This window comes from Taudactylus pleione, unplaced genomic scaffold, assembly GCF_031769625.1.
Source record: "Taudactylus pleione unplaced genomic scaffold, aTauple2 ptg000095l, whole genome shotgun sequence".
Lineage (NCBI taxonomy): Eukaryota > Metazoa > Chordata > Amphibia > Anura > Myobatrachidae > Taudactylus > Taudactylus pleione.
The window spans coordinates 18,757,093-18,779,859 of NW_028284497.1; the positions used below are offsets into that span (position 1 = coordinate 18,757,093).

At 42.1% G+C, this 22,767-nt stretch overlaps 1 protein-coding gene across 2 annotated transcripts in view; it reads left to right on the forward strand.

Annotated features, from left to right (window-relative positions):
• Positions 1-22,767, forward strand: part of AUH (AU RNA binding methylglutaconyl-CoA hydratase) — a 460,835-nt gene that overhangs the window by 424,767 nt on the left and 13,301 nt on the right. For both annotated transcript variants that reach the window (XM_088470044.1, XM_088470043.1), the window contains exon 7: positions 12,574-12,761. In XM_088470044.1, coding sequence (XP_088326170.1) covers positions 12,574-12,761 — 188 coding nt within the window. The remainder of the gene's footprint in view (positions 1-12,573; positions 12,762-22,767) is intronic.

Here is a 22,767-nt window from a genome sequence, read left to right on the forward strand (position 1 = left end):
CTGGTTGCCAGCTTTCTTCTTGACTCACACCTCAGTGTTCCTCACACACTGACTCACCTCTCTATGTCACCCATGGGTGTCTGCCTGTTGTCTATAGATTGTAAGCTCTCACAATCAGGGCCCTCTTCCCTTATGTGCTTTTCCTTTCCTATCTTTTGCCATAATCTCTTTTTAACAGCAAAACTGAACCTCCTGTTTTAGCTGGTGCTGCCTTGTGGGTATAGTGCCTGTATATGAAGTAATGTTTATATGGCTTTTATACTATATATTTTGCATTGTACATTTTGTACCTTTAGTCTTGTTATGTTTTCACTGTATCTGTATATGCACTTTATATAGCACTGAGGATCACTTATAAACAAAGGATAATATGCGCTTAATACTGGTCAAAGGGAAACACTGGTCATATATATTTGCTGTATTATATTCTACTCAAGTGATTACTAATTGGGTACTATGTATGTTTCTATGGTGTCTGCACTTTAAGGAAGGTGAGTAAAGATAGAATGGCATGTGATCTAAAACATATTTTATAATAGCACTGTGTGGTCTTTTTTACCAATACAACATACGCCCTAGAAAACTACCTTTTACCATGAGTTATAAATGAAAGTCTCAGCATTACTGGCTTAAGGGCCTGATTCGGAGCCGGACGCTATTTGCGGTTGTTCGATCAGGAAAAGGGGGTGGCTATTCAAATGAACCGTTCATGTCCGCTATTTATTAGATTAATCGAGTACATCGACCAGCGTATGAACTGCTCGCTGTTCTTGTGGTTGGTTTTGCCTACCACAATCTTGCGAGCAGTTCTGACTATAAAATAACCCAGTGACGTGGTCAATGATGCTGCTGTATTAATTATGCACACCCATAAAACGCCTGTTTTGACCTTTAAGCACGCCTGCGTTCGGATCTCCACTCCCCGTTTTCAAGCACCTTCCCCTGTTACCACCCACGTACGCCTCTTCCTGTCACTCAAAATAGCAGGCATTCGCTATTTAGCGAACAAAAGATTTTTGGCCGCACTGACTGGTTCGCGCATACGTATTACGATCCGTACGCATGCGCAGTTGGGCAAACATCGCTCGGAACGAACGAGCGGCCGCTTACGAGCGGCTCTGAATCAGGCCCTAAGAGTGTAAAGACATAACTTACTGCTTTGCCAGGCCAGTCACAGGCAATTTGTGAACCAGCTAGTCAGTTAACGCGTGTGAAGAGGATTTGTGTGTTTGGACTTGGGCTCTCCATTACACTTCTAAAAAAACAAAATGAATTGATTTTCTCCTGCTACTGCCAACCAGAGATAGCAATAGCAGACAAAGGTTTGTGGTGATACACAGTGTCGGACTGGACCATGAAGGGCCCACCGGGGGAATGCAATGGTAGGGGCCCATGCTTTGGGGTGTGGTCACTTGCTACAGGGGATGAGGCCAGCCCCCACAGAGGTTTGGGCAGACATTAGAGACCATGTAACTGACTCTCTAATAGAGTAACAATGTTTAATTCAAGTGCACAGTCTGGAACCTGACATTAGAGCAAGTGGTAGGGCCCTTAGGCAGTGGGGCCCACCGGGGATTTACCCTGTACCCCTGTGGGCCAGTCCAACCCTGGTGATACATGTACTGCTGCAACCCTTGTAAAGTAAACTGCCTGGGCTTGTGATAGCATTGCCATAACCAGGGTTAACCCCTTGATAGATAGGGCTTATTTTACATTTCTCCTGTTGCCATTTGATACATAAACACCTGTAAGCAAACCCGATCGTTTGTGTACATTTCTGTTTATTGCGGGTTTGCACATGTGCAGAACGGGTCCTGCGTGATTGCGTATGCTGCAGCATTTGGGGGGCAAACACAAGGACTGTTCTCCAAAACGGGGACGTGACGCCCCTGTTTTGGAAGCATGCCGTGTCCAGGGTTTGCGTCGTGGGATGTAGACTTTCTGGACCCGGCTGTCCAGTCCCATCGGCCAGCCAGAGTAAGCTTCAGCTTATGCAGCCTGGCCAAAGCAGCAACCATTGCGACAAATGGTCACGATGATCCAAGGCAACGTCTACGAACACTGCACTCGGGGCCAGATTCAGAGATGGACGGTAATGTGATCACAGCTGCGATTTTGTATGGAATTCCGCAGCGAAAATATGCATATGGTCCCAAAGATCACCTGAGCATAGGGATGCCCACTGCTGTCGTCTTATCTACGTACAATGTTGCTTACCTGCGTAAATATCTGTAACATCGATGCACATCGAGCACCCATCTTGCACTTGTGGAAGGTCTGACCAGCCGCAAACTCAGCATCTCTCCTGACACGCAGAGGGCTCTCATGCTGCGTATGCAATTGCAGGGGCTTATTTATGCACGCCCATGAAACTGCGTTCAAGTGGACAGACATGTTGGCCATTTAAATGCCGTTTCATGGGGGTGCATAAATTAGCTATTGTGATCTCCCTTGCAGCATGAGAGTTCTTTGTGTATCAGGAGGGACGCTGTGACAGGTCAGACTTGTCACATATTCTGCATTGCTGCCTGATCTGCATCGATCTTACTGATGTTTACATTGGTGTGTGATGGACTAATATGAGTGAGAAGGCAGCAGTGGACATTCCTATGCTCGGGTAAGCTTTGGAAACATTAGCATATTTTCGCATCTGCATTCCGTGCGAAATCGCATCTGCGATGGCATTAGCATACATCTCCGAATCAGGCCCAATGTGTGCTATCATGGGTTGCAAGTATACAAACTTGTACACCTAACATACGTCTGACGCAAATGCAGCTGGCTGTATCTTGAGATTTGTCTAACTGAATATGCACATAAATGTGCTTTCTTGTATGTGTCTCTCATGTGTGTTCAAGGCCCATATTCATCCAACTCTAATAAACCCCCAAATCAGGGGAATGAGTTATAGTATCATAATATCACTTACTTGTTCTCTCTATGGACAGCAATATCAACCTAATATCGAATTAAGGGGCAAAATGTAATAGGGTGAGAGTTTAGAAAATGTGAGAATTTAGCAGTAATCTCTCACACTTTTTAAACTCGCCCAATGTAATAGAGTCCGAGCACATGCAAACTTGCATTGTTTTAAGATTCGCTAGGTCTCGCCAGCCCCGAGTATTTAAAAAAAATTACTTTTTAGTTGATGTGCCGTGGCCCCAGACCGTCTCCGGCTACCACAGCGATGTTTCATGTTAAACCCTGTGGCGCTGTACCGGGGGACGGATTGTAAGGAGCCACTGAGTGCTCCACACTAGGGAACCCGAACTGCTGCTGAGACATACGACCTTATTCAGAGGCGGCCGTACGGTCTACGACCGCACTGCCGCCTCGATGTTTTGCCAGTGCGCATGTGCACGAGGGAGCCGGCTCCCTCGTGTGCATGCATGAGACCCGCTACGACCGACAGCGCCTGTCGTAGCGGGTCTCTTTCCAAAGAGGGCGAGCTGTCGATGTTGATTGACAGCTCGCCCCGTTTGGAAGGTGGGCCGGGGGGGTGGCAGGCCAAACGGAGGCGTTCCCATGGGAACGCCTGCCGTTTGGGGGAGGCCCCACTGACATCACTAGTGATGTCAGTGGAGAGCTTCCGGCTCTGACAGAGCCAGAAGCTCTCCGGGGCTTTTGACAAGTGAGACCCTACCCTAGGGTCTTGTCGTAAGCCCTAATGGTCGCGATGGTCTCTGACCATCGCGACCATCACCCGAGCGGTCGTTAGAGCTGTGGGTGTTAACCCACAGTCTAACGACCGCAACAAAGGCGGCCGGTCAGGATGCAAGTGGCCACCCAGTTTCTGAGCGACCGCTTGCATCCTCCGACCGCCTCTGAATGAGGGCCATAGTCCCAAGGTGCAGGGCTATGTGCTGACTGCTGGGGACTCCCGGCGCCCCGGTGCACAGACCAGCAAGGAGTTGCTGCAGCCAGAACTCTTGTCCCGGACTGCAGGGCTGAGTGGCCACCTGCTGGGAGACCAGGACAGCCAGCTCCCAATGTTGCATGGCAGAAAGGGACTGTGTGCTGAACGCTGGGGGCGCTAGCTCCCGATGCCGCAGGTAGACTGGCCACCTGCTGGGAGGCAGGGAGAGCTAGCTCACTGTACCCCCGGTGTTGAGGAGGGCCAGTGCTGAGAAGGGTTTAGGGGGAGAGCCCCAGCACTAACCAGACGGAAGTGCTGAGTACCTCATGCGGGGGACTGGGAGCTTGGCTCCCTGTGCCCCAGCACTGCAGAGCTAGGGAAGCCCAGCACTGGGCACACAGTGTATAAAAGCACCAGCACACATTTTAAAAATATAGTAATCGATAAGATATATAAATGTATTTAAAAAGGTATGTGCAGCCCTGAGCTGGGACACCAGCTACCGGGCTGCAGTGCTGCAGCGTGTAAAGCTTATTGCAGGGCACAGGCTCAGTGTATATATTTGTACAAGTCAGTGTTTTAAATGTATATAAGTAAAGTGCACTTACCTTGTTCCCTGGAGGTCCAGGGGGATCCGGAGCTCTCGGTGAGCTGCTGGGTCCCCCAGCCTCTCTCCTATGGGAATTAAAAGCCTTCCTCTGCAGCCTCATGCCTGAAAGTGACATGAGAAGGTAGAGGGAAGGCTGCATAATGCAACAAGCTAATTGTTTTCAGAGAGCTCCAAAGATATTGCCCTCCGTGGCCAGGAAACCCTACCTGGGGACCTTGGTTGCCCACCTCTGGAACACAGATTCAGGCTAGAGGTGGCAGTATTGTAAAAAATAGAAGCACTTGTAAAATGATATATTGTATGAAGTATTAAAATGTAACTGAGGACCAATGCTTGAATGACATACACCAACAATCAACATATATAGACAGACACTAATGTTTAAAGCTCTTTTGGGAAAAAAATGTGTGGTGATTTCAGGATTGTATCGCCGATAAATAAGCAGCACACTGAAATTGCTAGCAAACGCTGACCCTACCTTTCCCTATGCTGCCGCACTTCGTGGATCTCAGCCCCAGGGTCCTCTTCTGGCTACCGCTTCAGACCACTCGTCAGTGCGTCCCGCTCCAGCCGTTCAGTAGGTCCCGCTTCAGCCGTACCACGGCGCTTTGTCTCGCTGCTACACGAGCGCTCTCCTTCTGGGCGCCGCTCGCACTCTGGAATTGCGCCCACTGGGAGGTGACGTCAGGGGTGGGGGGGAGATAGTCCAAAATGTCCACAAAAAATGTGTTCAATGATCACCAACGCGTTTCGTACTCAGACTTTTTCAAGGTCCTTTTTTCCCAAAAGAGCTTTAAACATTAGTGTCTGTCTATATATGTTGATTGTTGGTGTATGTCATTCAAGCATTGGTCCTCAGTTACATTTTAATACTTCATACAATATATAATTTTACAAGCACTTCTATTTTTTACATAATTGCATTTATGTAGCCAGTGTACTGACTACACTAATAGGAAGCTGCTAGAAAATAGTTGGGAGCGCAAGATATTGGTTCTCTAGAGGTGGCAGTATGTTTTGGAGGGAACTGGGTGTCGGCGAGCCCTGCGGGTTTGATCAGGCACAGAGGAGTGACCACTCCCAACTGTCCATAGGGGACAATGTTAAAGGTGAGCTTGCCTTGGGCATGCAAGGTACATGCACTTAATTGATTGGGTGAAAACCACAGGGCAGACTTATCCCCTGTGGTAATGTGTATTGGAGTTGCATAAAAGAAGGCCTGCGAGCTTGGTTGTATGTATATCTTTTTGAACATCAAGATTCTACTGCTGTGAAACATCTGTATGCTGTGATACCCCCTTAATCTGAGGGGAAGAGTCTTTGTTAAGACTATTTGAGCAATAAACATTTTGCTTTTACAACAACTACATCTGAATCCTGCGACAACAGAATTTCGCCAAACACTATTCCGTTCTCTGGCGGTTCTGAATGGAGCCCAGTGTCTCCAAGCTCATGCTCTCTGCTAGCTACTGTGCAGGGCCTGGTCCATTGCGAGGGATCAGTGAGTATCAGACGATACCATTCAGGAGGTGTGGCCACAGCGTGTCTATGCATACACAGCAGCAAGCTGTTCAAGGGCCAGTAAAAGAACCTGGTGGTGGCAGCGAAGTTACACGACCACAGCGCTGTGGGCGGAGTCAGTAACAGGCAGTTACTGATGGTAAGAGGGAATCCCTGATACCCCAAGAGGCTGTGGGATCTAAACTAATCAGTGATCTGGTGGCGAGCAAGGTCATCCGGTCACAGCTTAGAATAATGAATTTTTTTCCCTGGCTAATAATATTGTAATATTTTGTTACTTTTTTTTTTCTTTCAATTTATTTTATGAAGTGGGACCAAAAGCACAAACCTGGGAATCGAATCGTTCAGCTGCCTTGGTGAAATTTTATTAATAAATTATGATGACAAGTGTTTTTCTATCACTGCCATAAGCGGTGTAAAAACAAGCTCTATTGCCATATATTGATAAATAAGCCCCTAAATAAGTATAGTGCATCTGTTGCTTACATACAGTGGAGGCGGCCATTCAGTATATCAGCTGTCTTTTTCAGGTTCCTCTCCCAGGAGAGTCTGGAAGGGAGGGGCAAGAGCCAGGAGGGTAATGATAAAAAACGTCATGGAGTGGTGACCTTTTCTCTGAGAAGTCCAAGAGATCTACTTGAAATCTGTAAGTCTCGTGGACATTTCATGAGAGTAGGCTAATATGCATTTGCAAGATGAACATCAATGACAAATTCAGCCTATGCCTTTGCTAAATCTGTAAGGAAAGGTATAATTGCATACTCTACATCTCTTCTATAAATTTACAGACTGTATTGTTATTGTAATTACATTATAAAAATCAGTTATGTTTAACTTTGATACATACTTCAATAAAATGTAAGGATTATCATTACCATGGACTGGTGGATGTGTTATATATTGTCAATGTTCACAAATGAAATGTTGACAATGTACTTTTAATCTGATTCTGTGCCGAACATTAATGAAAACACTAACCTTAATGGAAATGTCGACATTTTACATGTGTCAACATTAACATTGACATTTTAATCATGTCGACGTAATCAATGTTAACCTTCTACTGTCAACATTGTGAATGTAGATATTGTAAATGGTGGCATTCTGACTGAATGGAAGTTGTTTCTTGTTTACACATTCCCTAAGATGTAATGCACAATGCTACCTGGCTTTTTTTGTGTTCACTCACCACCACTGTCTTGCCCCACCCTCGGTTGTTACAGGCCATTGTGTGCAGTTACTGATACTAATGGTATCCACATCCCTTCTTCCACATCCCCCTTTTTTTTTCTAATCCACCCTCTAAATTACACTCTCTTTTCTCATTCTGCCTCTTCCCCATATCACGCATCTCCCTCGTTTGTCTATTTCTCTTTCTCCCTCTGACACTCCCACGTCTTTGTGCCTCTCTCTTTTTATCCCTCCTCTGACTTGCTCTTTTCATCCTCTCCTGCACCCGATGTGCTTGCATGTCTTTTTCTCTCCTGCCTTTCTGATTCTTGCTCTCATGCCCCTCGCTCTCTCTTAGTATTGTTCCTTCTGACACTGACTCCATTGCAGGGCTGCTAAATGTAATGGATTATTCCCTGCCCTCATTTAACCATCAGGAACTGAACTTCTCAAACATCTCCTGGTCCCAAATGTCATCATAATCAGAAATTTGGCAAGACACTGATATGATGCATGTATGTAGTATGACAGTGCTAAAAATATTTCTAGTTATAGAGGGTGAGTTTGAGTGGCAGAGTCCCTGAGCAGAGTGGTGGAGAATGGAGTGGAGTGACTGGGTGAATTTGACTGATGGGAACTTTGAGATGATTGTGTGATAGTTACTGTGAGCTCCAAGGTAAGTGTGAATGTGTGATACTTTAGTGTGATTGTCAGGGAGAGTGTGAGTGACGGGAACATTGAGGTTTATTGTGTGATAGGGCGAGTGTCAGGAATACTGACAATGAGTGTAGGGACAATACTGATTGGGAGTGACAGGTATGATGAGAGTAGAGACACAGAGGTTCTGTTTAACAAATAAATGGAGCCTTTAAAGTTAGGTAATGTAATGGCACATCAAGTCTACCAAAATCTAACCAATTAAAAATGCAAAACTTTATATTTCATCTCATCCTGTGGTATACAAGTAGTAGAGTAAAGCTCTGAATTGAGTGCAGAGTTTGTACTTGCATCGGGCAATATTGAAGAATGAAAGTGGTGAATTAGAAGCATTATTTAAATTTACCACTTGGTTAAGGTTTGATTTTGTGGTATTGTTTTCTCTGGGAAAAAATGTACCTTTAATATTTCAGAAGCTGTAAGACTGCTTTTGCATCTTGTGAACTATAAGGCTGTAGAACTTAGGTTTTGCATACAAACGTGCAAAATAGAGGAGCGTGTTTAATATATAAATCCTCCAACTTTTTTTAGTTGTATCCAGTAAATCATTAAATTGTGAAATTAGAGGGGTCAGCTTGTGCCTTATGAACAATTCAGCAGATACTCCTTGTATGATAGGTCGTGAGACACACATAAGTATTTCATTGTGTGCTATTAACAAGAAGGGTTTTATGCTACCGTAACTCAACATACTTACCAATGTTCATTCTAGTGTGAGTGGAGACATTGGTGTATTGTTTTTTTTGAATGTGGATTTATTATGATATCATACATGCACAATGGGTCCATGTCTGATAAGGGACAGATTAGCGCCTGCTTATGAGGGAGGTATCCAGTGAATGCCAGGTCCAATATATTAGTAGAACTATAAAAGGGGATAAAGGTCATGAAATTTCATATTATCCATATCCTCTTATTACAAGAGCTACAAGTAATGGCAAGCACTAATGTCATACAAGGCAAGCTGAGGTTCATCTCTTACTAGGAGAAGAACCTCAGCTTGTTGTGGATGAACATGAAGGTGAACTTTGCAATATTTTCATCATTGTTGTACAAGAGCTGGGAGGGCTCAAACACATCAGTGCTTCTCTTTGTTGTTTGTCTTTTTGATGTTTTTTTTTTTGGCTTAGAAATGAACTTCTTTCCAGTTAACTCTATTGCCTCATCTCACTGTAATGTTTGCTTTCAGCAGAATTACGTGGTGTTCCCATAAGATAAAGCTGTTGTGTAATAGTTTTGTAACTGTTTATCAGTTGTTGTTTTTTTAGTCTACATATAGAAACCTGAGACCAGAAAGTTATGTGATATTGCAGTTCAGGAAGGTACTATGTAGATTTCTCCTCAGGACGTTTCAAAAGCCTTCTGTTCAAGGGACAGTATCAACTAACATGTTATATATAGTGTCGCAAGATCAGGTTAAGGGGTGCCATCTCCTGGGATAAATGGCAGCACTTCTCATGCAGTAGCCAATCAATAGCACACCAGTCCAGTACCTCCATACAAGTACCGCGGGATGTAGTCGGCATCCCGGCGTGCAGGATGCCGACAGTCTTAATACCAGCGACGAAATCCCGACAGGTCGGGATCCCGGCACCAGTATTCTGACCGTCGGCATCCGAAGGTATGTATCGGGGTGCAGGGGGAGGGTAGTATTAGCTAGCGGGGTTAGGTTTAGGCACTAGGGGGAGGTTAGGTTTAGGCATCGGGGAGGGGGACGTTAGGTTTAGACAATAGGTGGGGAGGGTTAGGGTTAGACACCGAGAAGGGTGAGTTAGGTTAGAGGTTAGAACTATACTCACCATTGGCTGCTATGGGTGTCGGGATGCCGCTGTTTGTATTCTGATAGCGGCATCCCGACAGCCGGGATATCATACCCAACCCAGTACCGCTGCTAGTTTTATTTGGCAGTATAAAATAAACAAAACATAAAAATAAATCTTAGCCTGTCCAGCTCTAACTAACATAAACTTTCCTCCCTCCCACCAGGTGGAAGGACCTATTGTCCAACTCATTCTGCAGTGAGAAACAAAGAAAAAGGTTAAGGGTAAAAGCTGTGATAAAACAAGCTAAAGAAAGAATACTTAAAAAAGACAAAAGATTAGAGGCATAATAAAGCAGAACAATATGGTGCATTACGATTATTAAACTTGATAATAACTGTAAGAAATTCCCAAGTCTAGATCATATAAATGAATATGAATACTGCCAGGAATAATAGATAAAGTCCGGGCTTCACACTAGGGCCTCACCATATGTCCAAATAGATATGCACAATCTTGGTAAAAAGGAAAAATAAAAAGAAGCACTGGATGAATACAGATATGGATAAAGTTACAAAACATTCCAAGATATTTTCTTGTTTAGTCCCATTGGTTGAACGTGTTTAATCTGTAGTTCCATTGTGACTCTACTCTGGATAGTGCTGCAGTCCGATTACCACCATGACGAGGTGGAGGATTGTGACAAATGATTTTTAATTGTAATGTACAGTAGCTAACGTATGATGCTTTTTCTTGAAAAGTGCCTGGCTACAGGCTAGACCATATTTTTGTTACTCAGTGCCACTCTAATGGCAGAGGAGTGTAGGAGTGAATATTTGTGTGTTAATATCAACAAAGTTTAGGCTACATGGACATACGTACTGTATAATGATGTACAGTAGTTTTCAAATCGGGAGCAGCAATTGAGGACCTGTCTTACTTCGTAAAGTTCTGGTCACTTAAATTCTCAAAATAGATAATTGTGTATATAAACTAATAGTGTTATGGAACCTTCACTTTTAAATCAAATTACAAATACAGTATAAACATATATAAAAGCTGTTTTGAATGTACAAACAAGTCCCAGTATTCCTGGATAGGAAGGAAGCCCAGTGATGATCCTGCTTTACAAGGGAACTGAGAAAAAGCCGGACCAATTTCCAGGGGGTAAATATACTAATGGTCAATATCAATCAATTTTAATCAATTTCAAATTTATCTAAATTGATCTAAATCAAAGTTGTGTTTCTGTGGCTAAATCACACATTTACTAACACTTAAAAAAACAAATCAAAATTTTCTGTTAGTAAATGTGTGATTTAGACCCAGAAACACAACATCAACTTAGAATGATTTGAAAGCAAACTTTAGTAAATTTACCTCCAGCAGGAGCTGTCCAGATAATGGCAACTTCAAAGGTACCTACTCCTTTTGTCAAATCTTCCAAAAGGGGTTTAGTGAGTTGAGTGGATGGCATAGGGAATGAAGAATGGAGTCCACCTTATGGGCCAAATTAACATATCACAGGATTGCAAAAGCTATTTATAATCTTATTGATAATAATACAAACTGAGCAGAACACTGGGGCCATGGATTCGATTCCGACTAGGGTCCTTTCTGTAACACGTCTCCCCTTCCAGATGCTCAGAGCCCCAAAACATACTGTGACTGTAGGTTAGGTGGCTGATGTTAAATGGTACCTATTAAGTGTTGGTGTGGTACATAATTTAGACTGTAAACTTCAATGAGTTAGGTCACTGCTGTGAATTATTAAATCTTCTCGGCACAGCACTGCGCAATATAGTAGCGCTTTTTAATTAATAAACTATAACTGATAGTTATTTTAATAATGTAACTATAAGCAAAAAGCATAAGCCCAAAGGTGCACGAGAGTAGTCCACTTCTGACGACAAAATTATCTTAAAACTAGGGGTGGCTAGGTGACCTCCATTATTCTTTGAATAAAAAATTATTATGTTAATATAATAAGTAGATGAGAATTTTTAGAACTGTAACTACCTATAATTAGTGATTGAAGTTTTTTACTTCATATACAGTATATTCAGTAGTTGGCCGATAATATGATATACAGTACAGTGGGCTAGCGTAATTATCTGTTTTTGATCTGTGATGATTACAGTAGGACCATAGCAAACTGCCTCAAAAACGGCAGTATTGAGGAAAGGCTAATGCCACTCAGCTCTGTATGAGGAAGTTATTCTCAGTAATGTAGTGTGTTGACATTTTCTTTATACAGTAGTAAGGTCTGGCAAAGTGTCGAAAGTTGATGCCTTAGTACATTTCACATGTTTACATATATGCATTTGTTGTATTCTCCAAGTCAGGATAATCATGTAAGTTTGTGAACCTTTTAAACAGATGACAATAAGATGTGTAATCATCAGTCTGTGCTTTAGAAAGGGGTTTAATGGTAATCATGTAAAGTTGTTGCTAGTATTTAGGCTGGCAAAGTATTGCTAAAAACTTTAGTTTCTGTTAATCCAAACTTCTGCAGTTAATGCACAAGTTTTATTGAAATATTTTAATAGTGAAAGAAACGTCATACATGTGTTATGATTCACTTGAGGGCACAGATTTAATTTTCATGCAAAACTAGTTTTTCGTTTTCCTCTCAGTACTATGGAAATACTGACCATACTAGTGTACTTGTTGATACAGGTGTTGTTTGCCACAAATTCTTCAGAGAGATGTTTCCCAGCCATTAATTTTCACACATCCCAGGGCAGCATAGTGGAGGAATGGAGCTGGAGTGCTATCTAGCAAAAGAATCTTCCAAAATCCATAGATATCACCATTCTTATAACAATATGAATATTGTATTTACAAATTGTTCTCTGTAATAAAATGTTATTTTGTTTGTATGTGTATAAATATTACTTGTATTAAAAAATAAATGCAAATATTTTCTTATGTTTAAGGAGGAACACAACGACTACCACGTGCAGTAGGAGTTGCATTGGCAAAGGAACTTATATTCTCTGCCCGCGTCCTAGATGGCAGCGAAGCAAAATCCATTGGACTGGTCAGTCACGTGGTAGAACAAAATGATGAGGGAGATGCAGCTTACAAAAGGGCTGTTGCTTTAGCACTTGAATTTACATCTCAGGTAATATCAATCAAAAGACAACTGAACCCCAAATCATAAAGGTTCACATATAAAACATGAAGGTAAAATACTTTATCCCATAATGATATGGTCAGATTAACTTTACCAGAGAGAGATCTTAACCTGACCTAGTGACATTTGTTTGTCTCCAGAGATACATTCAATTGCTTGGTTTTAATTAGCCAAACAATACTCGCCCTCCATTTGTGTTCAGGAGCAGCATCTGGATATTCTCTGTTGGATTAGATTCACTATTCCACGGTTTGTTAAAGTTGGTGATGATCGGCAGCTTCCACCAATGGAATTAAAGCAGCAACAAAAATAAATGCTAAACCAGGCTGGTTTAGCAGTTATTTCTGTTACCGTTTTAAAACCATTAATTAAAGCCATCTTATCATTGGTGGCTTTGACAAACCGCAGGATAGTAAATCTACCCCTATGGCCCTAATGTTGTATCATGTGATCTGCAGGCACCAGTATGATGTCAGTTGTTAGCTGCTATCTGGTTTTGCTTTAAAACTAATTGTTGCTTTAAATCTAGTGGCTAAATGGCCAGAATTGCTTAATCGTCCTTAATATGACAGTCAATGTGTTGGGGTATTTTGTTTTTTCTTAAAAGTTACCTAGAATTTGGTTGTCAATGGGGAAAGCATAAGTATAATTTATAGTTGGTGTAAAAAAGTGAGAGAGAGATAGAGGAATGTAAAGGTACCCACAGACATACCGATCTGCACACGATCCCACGATGTGTGCTATTTCCCCTGAACTCTCCCCCACCAGCTCCCCGGCAGCTCCTACACACGATTTGGAGTAAAAAGCATAAGATCTATCGTGCATCTTAACTTTTTTTTTTTTTTTTCCCAGTGCATTTTGTCCCAGATTGTCAGATCTGCCCTACTGCACGGCAGATCTGACGATGCGATGTGCGACCAGCGGGGCGCGCATCGCATCGTGATCGTGAGTTAGGACTCACGATTTCCTCACGATTTGGCCATATTTTACACGATCTGTCGTCACGATTCGTCGGAATCGGCCAGATCGTGTAAAATATCGCTATGTGTGTTGGCACCTTAAGGGTGTTTGGTAGAGACGGGATAACCTTCAATTACTGTGTGGAGAAGTTTTGGTAAAAAGACAACCACACCAAATGTCCTCTTTCACATTAAGGGCCGTATTCAATTAGCGTCGAAAGGCCCGAATCCGCAGAAAAATATCGCCGTATTCAATTGCAAAGACTTTTCGTGTACGCAGCAATGTAATAGGTGAAAAAGATTCACCTATTACCGTATATACTCGAGTATAAGTTGACCCGAATATAAGCCGAGGTACCTAATTTTACCACAAAAAACTGGGAAAACTTATTGACTCGAGTATAAGCCTAGGGTGGGAAATGCAGCAGCTACTGGTAGTAATCCCCCCCCCTGGTAGTGCCCCCAGTAGTAATCCCCCCCTGGTAGTGCCCCCAGTAGTAATCCCCCCTGGTAGTGTCCCCAGTAGTAATATCCCCCCCTGGTAGTGCCCCCAGTAGTAATACCCCCCCCTGGTAGTGCCCCCAGTAGCAATATCCCCCCCTGGTAGTGCCCCCAGTATTAATCCCCCCCCTGGTAGTGCCCCCAGTAGCAACATCCCCCCTTGTAGTGCCCCCAATATTAATCCCCCCCTGGTATTGCCCCCAGTATTAACCCCCCCTGGTAGTGCCCCCAGTAGCAACATCCCCCCTGGTAGTGCCCCCAGTATTCCCCCCCTCCCTGGTAGTGCCCCCAGTAGCAACATCCCCCCCCTGGTAGTTCCCCCATTATTAATTCCCCCCCTCTGGTAGTGCCCCCAGTAGCGATATCCCCCCCTGGTAGTACCCCCCGGTAGTAGCCCCCCCAGTAGAAAGAAATGTAAAAAAAAAAAAAACACTTACCTGTAACCCCGCTCCTGGTCCCGACGCTGCTACAGGCTCCTCCGCCGCTTTGCATAATGGGAGAGATGTCGTCATGACGACGTCTCTCCCATTACCCACTGCGGGAGCCGGAAGATGGCTCCCGCAGTGGGAGCAGCAGTAGCCGCTGAGAGTCTGACAGACTCTCAGCGGCTGCTGATTACACCAAACACATAGCTGCCGGCTCCGGCGGCTGTGTGTTTAGCAGTGTGTAGTGCTGACCGAACTCCGTCCTGTCAGCGCTACACACGCGGTGCAGGCTGTGTCACAGTGACACAGTCTGCACCGCGGCCTGCATGGTACGCTACTCAGCAGCGTACCATGCGGGCATGACTCGAGTATAAGCCGAGGGGGTGCTTTTTCAGCACAAAAAATGGGCTTATACTCAAGTATATACGGTAATAGCGGGTGGAAAAAAGGTCAGAATTGCGGTTTTGGGGTGCAGACTTCGGGAAACCCCCTGCACCCTTGGGACAGTCCCCCAAAGATAAACTGTGTCAAAACATTTTTAAAAAATACTTTAGAATGCCCCAAAGAATTACTTTCATTTTGGGGGCGATAAAGTGCAAATTTGGGGGACAAACTCTAAAACTAGCAGAATAGACTTCTGGGGGGTCCCCAAGGATGGGGCAGGTGTTTTTTTTATTGCAGGTGCTTGCGGCAGGTGGGGTTTTTTTACGTAATTTAAAACTTCACTTTAGCAACTTAAAAATATGCTAGCACTTATTTTTCATGTACCCCAAATTTGCTGGGAGTAGTTATTTTCTTCTAAAAATATAGCTTAATGCTATTCTTCACCACTTGTGTGAATGCGCTAATTGGCACAACTGAAGTACCCCAAATACCTTCATTAGGGCTAATCGGGGGCATCTATAGTGATCCCCAATGTTAGTGCATCTTTTGGGGGGTTCAGACTGATTTCCCCATTTCTGACAGCACTTTCTGCCTGTTCTGACATCGCGACTTGCCGTTTTCGCGTCCTTTGGAATTTAATAGGACGAATAGTGGGGGCGTGCCCGTTAAGTTTAGGCGTCCAAAACACGCGATGTAGGCGGAAATTGAATACGCCTAATTGAATACGGGCCTAAATATAAATCTGGCAAGGAAGAATGTCATCTTTATTATTCCTGAAGTATAGTTCTATCTAATAAGCAATTACTTACTGTGGTGATTACTTTATTATGTTGTGTTATTGAAAATGTTTCTGTAAATTAATAACTAGACTAGACTAAATATTCCTTGTAAAGTGCTGCGTAATATGTATGCATTTTGTAAATAATTGTTAATAAATAAAATAAATATATTGACATTTATAGTTCCCTGTTAAGGAAGAAAATAGCATTTTGATTCCCTGATGCATGTAAATATTTTTTTACATGTTTTAAAGTGTGAAACTTATGAGATGAAGCCTACTTGACACTTCAGAGGTATTCAGAGGGCTAACATGATAGGAATAATAACTACTCAATCCACAAAGTAAAACATTTAACAACTAGGATATATTCTAGATTTATTCCAACATTAATAATACAAAATGTAACTAGACTTAAATATACACTATTAACACAAAAATAAAAACAATAGCAGTCTTACTGTAGGTTGCTCATCTCGGCTATAAAACTGCAGTACACAAAAGTCTGAGATATTAAGAGCTCGATCCAATTAGGTGCGATGTACTCGCGTGTGCGAGTCATCGCGACAGTGGCCGTACTTGACGGCCGCCCGGCTTCGCCTGAAAAGTGCTCGCTGCCCCATAGGGCAACGAGCAAAGTCAGGTGAATTCAGTGGTGAGTCGGGGTGCGAGGTGCCGGGCCGTTGCTAGCGTTTTAACCCAGTTGCACCGGCACATCGCACCTAATTGGATCGAGTCTTAAATCACAGTATGAATGTATGAGCAGCAGCAATCCAACAAGTGCTTATCGGCTTATTTCCCAGTGAAATAATGACCAGTTACAAGTATACTATCCAAAGAGTTCCTGGTAAAACAGGGATCCTATAAGTTGTAATTGTTGAGATACTTGCTATTGGGTCTCCTTAATAGCTCCTGGTTGCGGCCAGGGACAGTGTAGCAGCCGTGCTTTGTAATGATGGATTGGTTAAAAAAACTAGTGCAATAACATTGCGTTAGCGCGAGAACAATTTAAAAGGCCTAGGGCCTCTGTGGGGGACTAGTAGCGCAGGGGAGGTGACATTACAACGAGTATTGCACACACCTTACCTGTGTATACAATAAGTAAGGAGGCGTTATCATGCCCCAGCACCAAGTTCCGTCCAAGGTCTCAACGGCCCTGTGTAAAAGCAACTGTCTCATTACTAACTTGTCCTAAAAGCTTTAAGCTATTGAAAGCAATGAGGGTGAAACAAAAGAGTCTGGCTGCAAACTGCTGTTGCAAAGATCAGTTATTTTTAACATTGTGGCTTGGTAATTCAAACTGTTTACGTTTTATTTTATTTTTTTACTTTAGAGTCACTTGTTTCTTTCAAAGTCATAGTCATTGCACTTCACATTAGATATAATCATTTCCCTGACAGTGTAATAATAGGTTTCATTATTTTTTGATCCACAGAGCCCAATATCAGATAAATAAATACATCAGACAAATAAATAGACGTTAGTGTAGTCTTTTCATATATATGCACAGTGAGAACGCGGCCCAGTGTTTGCAGATCACAATTTATTCAACACTAAACATAGTCAGTAATATTTCATATGGTATAATACATTGATCTAGTTACGAAATTTTGCCTTAAACATGATCAATTATGATTTATTTTTATTTACATAATAAACATATTAAAAAATATTATACTCAGAGCACTCTGGAACAAATTCTACTGCTTGTAATGTAGATACATTTGGATAATTATCATTTCAGCGAATGCCCTAGCGTTTATTGAAAACATCTATCCGTTACAAATGTTGTCACCAGGTGGAGATAGATATCACTAGAAGAGTGCAACAATTGCTAAGGCAACACTTTATCGAAAAATGGCTTATTAGCTGCTACTTTCAGATATCTTGGCCCAATCGCTAATTTTGCTTGTGGGTTTTCTTTAAGACCCAGGTATATTGGGAAGGGTGTCATACTGTATCCTGTCAGATCTGAAATACAGCATGTCATCTGCTGGCTATTTCACCTGACATGTTACATTCTGCTATAGAGAATACTGTAGTTGGAATGGAAATTGTTGTTCACCAGAATGGAGGACATGTTGAAAAATTGTAGCATTCATCAATTGATTCATAATGCCACTTCAGGGTCTAGGGAGGTGAAGCTGACACTACGTGTCTGATGGTAGCAGTTGCTCCTACACGCTGATAGATAATCTGAGGGCACCAAGGCTATCACCTCCTCCCATTAATCCAGAACTGCCCTGGCAGGCTGCACTGGTCGGACACCAGTGCTACAGACATCAATCCCTGCAGTCGCTCCCCCGTGTGGCATCTCCACTTGAATGGTCTTCAAGCCGGCCCTGCCAACACTGTGAGGCAGCAATGATAAACTATTTTGCAACCATGTTCTAGTTGTGTGATGCAGACATGAAGGCATACACTCATGATATTATGTTAGTATTGAAGAGCATAAACAAATGTTTAAAATGCTAAAGACCATTATAAATCAATCTGAAATAGCAATAGGGTTATCACCCATCCCAGATTCCTCCGGACAGTGTGGAAAATGCAAGATCTGTCCAGAGTCCGGAGACTGACTGATCTCAGCCAGGAAGTACCAGAATTCACGGGTCCTCTGCCTGTTTCAGCTAGCCTGTGACATGCCTCTGCTCAACCACCACCTGGCTTACTTAGGCCGCGCTGCCACAGCCAAACTCCACCTGTGTCCTCCTCTGACTCACTCAGTGTGGAGTTATGACTGTGATGTGACAACAGGTTAGTCTGAGACAGGAGGATTCACTAGTTACAGTACTACTCCTGTTTGGACTGGACTTGTCACTGTGGGAGTCAGGAGGGAGATTTAGCAATCCGGACACGGACAGCTGCCTGTCACACTTAGGACTGTAGAAGGTAATTGCTGGGATCCATAGAATGGGGTAGGATGCCTGCCTTATATATGGGCTAACATCACATGGTGGTGGTGTTAGGAAGATGTCTGACAAATATTGGGTGGCAAATGAGCAGTCCCTTGGGTCTCTAGGTTTTTCAATACCTTATGTGCTATTTAAAAATATTCCTAATGTTTATCATTCAAAAAACTATTTGTGCAAAAGAAAATAATTATGCAGTATGTACAGTATCATAACTTTGGTTGTGCAACAATCGCTGTATGGTGCATAGTACTCCTTGTTGTAGAGTCATTTTTTCATGTTTTAAAATGTTAGATAATATTTTTTTAAGGAAAATTTGTACAGTAAAACTAATGTTTATTTATTCTTTGCTTCAAAGGTCACTGTGATCATTTATTTCTTTATATAACATGGGGCATATTGAGAAGGGGTAATGGCATTTGAGGGAGCTTTAGATTATAAAGGGGCATGTGGAGGATGGCATCTGTCATATAATGGGTCATGAGGGGGCTCTGATGGCAAATAAAGGGGCGTGATTGGCCTTTGATGGCATATATAGGGACATGGATGGCTCTGTTGACATATAAAGGTACATGTAGAGGAGGGGTGAAGGCATATAAGTGTTTAACTTATGGAAAATTGGGAGGTTTATCTTTTAATATGTTGCCATAAAAATAAAATGGTTGTAACCCTACTGCGGTTTTGGCCACGTCCCATCTTCACACACACTGTCCGCAAATCTGAAAATAAAAAAGTGGTAATCCTTAGAACCAATCACTAATTCAGATTCTGTAGTGTACAAAATGTTAAAATGTTCTACACCAAATAGCTTTAGGAGCACTAGGAATTACAGATATTATATTACCCATGGAATTGAAATATGCATAAATATGTCACCTAAGCCCTGAGGCCGATAAACCAGCTCACAAGTTCAAAGATTACTTCAGTCTTAACAAATCATGTTTGTATTGTGTACCTAAAAAGGTAAATAGTTTACCTTTCACTAACCTGCGTGGGCTTTAGTTTTTAAAGGAAGTTCATTGAGAAACACCAAAACAAGTAACTTATATACCTGTATGATATATGCAAGCCTAATATGTATAGAATCAATTAAATTTCAATGCCACTTCTAGCTGGTAATTAACTTCATAACTAGAGATGTGCGGTTCGGTTGTCCATAAATCCGAATTCACACAAATTTCTTGAATCCGGACCGATCTGAGTCGCGGCTCGATATGCAGATTTTAAATTCAAATTTCGTGTTTTGGATTGCAAAAATTATATGATTTTATCTGTTTTTAAAGTCTTTTTATCTTCGTTTTTTTTTTTTTTTAAACCCAAGATCCAAAACCAAAACACTTGAGGGTGGCTTTGCAAAACCAAAACATGAAGATGAATCCAGATCCAATACCAAAACATGGGGGTCAGCTCACATCTCTATTCATAACTATCCCATTTTTGCTCCTACAGTATTTTTAACCTCAATAATATTAATCTCCAGTCAATTTTGACCACCTCAGAGCTCAAATATTGTTTTCATCCAGTTTAGGCTAAAAGGTTGCAGCGAGTTAGCTGGCTGACTAAGTAAAGTGACAGCAGTGGGTGGCACAAACACATGGCTGTTCAACTTCAATCATGGCACATCTAGGAAACAAGAGTGGCACTGCAGTGGCAGACAGGATGGCAATTTAATATAAACTATACAATGCTATAAAATGTTTTAATTAATCAACAACTAGATCAGAGGCTCAAGGGCAGTACAGGGAAATTGAGGTGGAGTACATAGTGGAAGAGTGATTCATTAATTGATTAATTAATAATTATTTTATTAATACTATAAAAAAAGAGAAGTGGAAATTTTTATTAATAAACAAGCACCCAAAATGATTGAAAGTGGTGCATTAATTGATTGATTCATTGATTAATTCTAATTGATTTGATTGATTAAGAAAATAAACTATAAGACCATAAAACAATACAATGGTAATAGCCAAGGATTACTCACAAGGGTTGGAATAGAAGCCAAGTAAATTAATAGTTGCATTGCAGAGTAGCAAACATCAAATCAGCCTATCTTATGCTAACAAATAATAGGAGGCTGACCTGCTGGCTATACTACCCCCCCCCCCCCCTTCCCTAATTGGGTAACACACACTTGCAGTACTTTTGTGAGGTGCACTAGAGCGTTTGAGTATGAGGGATAATACCATGTTTTTTTCCTAAATCTAATCCACAAGCAGAGAGATTTTTTTGCTTATCCATGATCTACAAGCTTGCAAGCATTTCTGTTGACTTTTGTGAATAATCTATTAATTTATCTTGTGCATATTACTGATTAATACTAAATATGCATACTTATGTTAAGCTTTTTGTTTTATAACAAATGACAACCACTTCACAATGCAAGTCACACAGTGCTTATATTATTAACACGGTGGCACACAACCTACTGAGCGTTATTGTAACACAGTGCCACTGCCTGGTCCTGAACACTCACAACTTTTATTGGAAAAAAAGTTTCACATATTTTATCAAATGACAACTACTTCACACTACGAGTCACACAGCGCTGATATTATCGGTGGACTGCACCTACAATATATTATTTTTTAATGTTTACAGCGCACTGCCCAGTGAACACAAACAAGTTTTACGAAAAAAAAAAAATTTTGAATTTAATTTTTACTTGTGGAAGAAGTGACAACTACACAACAGCGCTGATATTACACGATGGACTATACGTTATTTTTTTTATGTTTACAGCGAACTGCTCAGTGAGCTCACACAAGTTTTAAAATAAAAAAAATTGTTTTTTTTAAAGTTTTGTAACAAATGACAACTTCAAACTGCAACACACAGCACTAATCTTATCAATGGTGGCACTGCACCTACTGTATGTTATTTATTTATTAATTACAGTGTCTGAACACGTTGTGACTTGAAACACACACATTTTATTTATTTTTTCTAATGATGGTTTGCTTAATGAGAGTCACAGTGCTGTAGCACACAGACCTTCACTGTGATGATGACAGTGTGTGATGCACAGTAGCCTGTACAGCCCATAATCACTGGTGTACTGGTGATAACAGACACTGGCAGTCACAGACAGTGACACTGAGACATACAGTAGCCCACAGAGTCACAGTTGCACTGCAGCCTGTCCCACACATCCTAGCCCTCTGGCACCCTGTGTGAAACGGCGATCGCGATCACGAGTGTGGGACTTTTATCAGATCCAAAACCTGCGAGATCTGACACCAGGAAGATGACTTTTGCCTCCTTTTGGATTCCTACTCTGGCGGGAGAAACCGAGCCCGGAATCAGAAGGACTTGGTTATGCAAAGTTCGGGTGTGTTCGGTTTTCAGAAAAGCAAACCTGCTTATCTCTATTTATAACACTAGGGAGCTAAGTTTTTACCCAAACACAAGTCTATTTAATGGGGAGTCGGGCGTATCTAAAATGGGTGCAGGCTATGCAGTGCACACATATAGTCTTATACTTCCCTGTCTGTAGTGCTGCCCACTGGGAAAACGGCAGCGACGGACATTTTCCCGGTGACTCGCTCATGTGCAGTACCGCTGTTTCCGGGAAAACGGCGCAGGTCCCATTTTCCCGGAGACCCGCGCATGCACAGTATATTCTAACTATGCCAGAATCTACTGCATCGTGGGACGGCTGGAGAATGGAGAGTGCCCACACTGAGTATGCACAAGGGCCCCCTCCTCTCTTAAAATGCCTCTGTGGGGAGTCTGGTTTTTTTAGTATGTTTTGTGAATTAAGCACTCACATTATCCAGTAATGTAGTCTGGACCCTAATACAAACATTGAGCAAGTGTCATTGAGGTTCCCACCACCACTTTAAGGGTTGTCCATAGGGAGTTGACAGAGGAAATATTCTTTGGAGAACTGTGGCTATTACTGCAAGAACTTACATTATAAAGGAAGTTTTCATCAAGGGGTTTATTTTCTAAACGACTGGTTGTTTGCATTACCCACCCCAAAACGTGATAAGATTATTCTTCTAAACTTTGTTATGTAAAGATTAACATGAT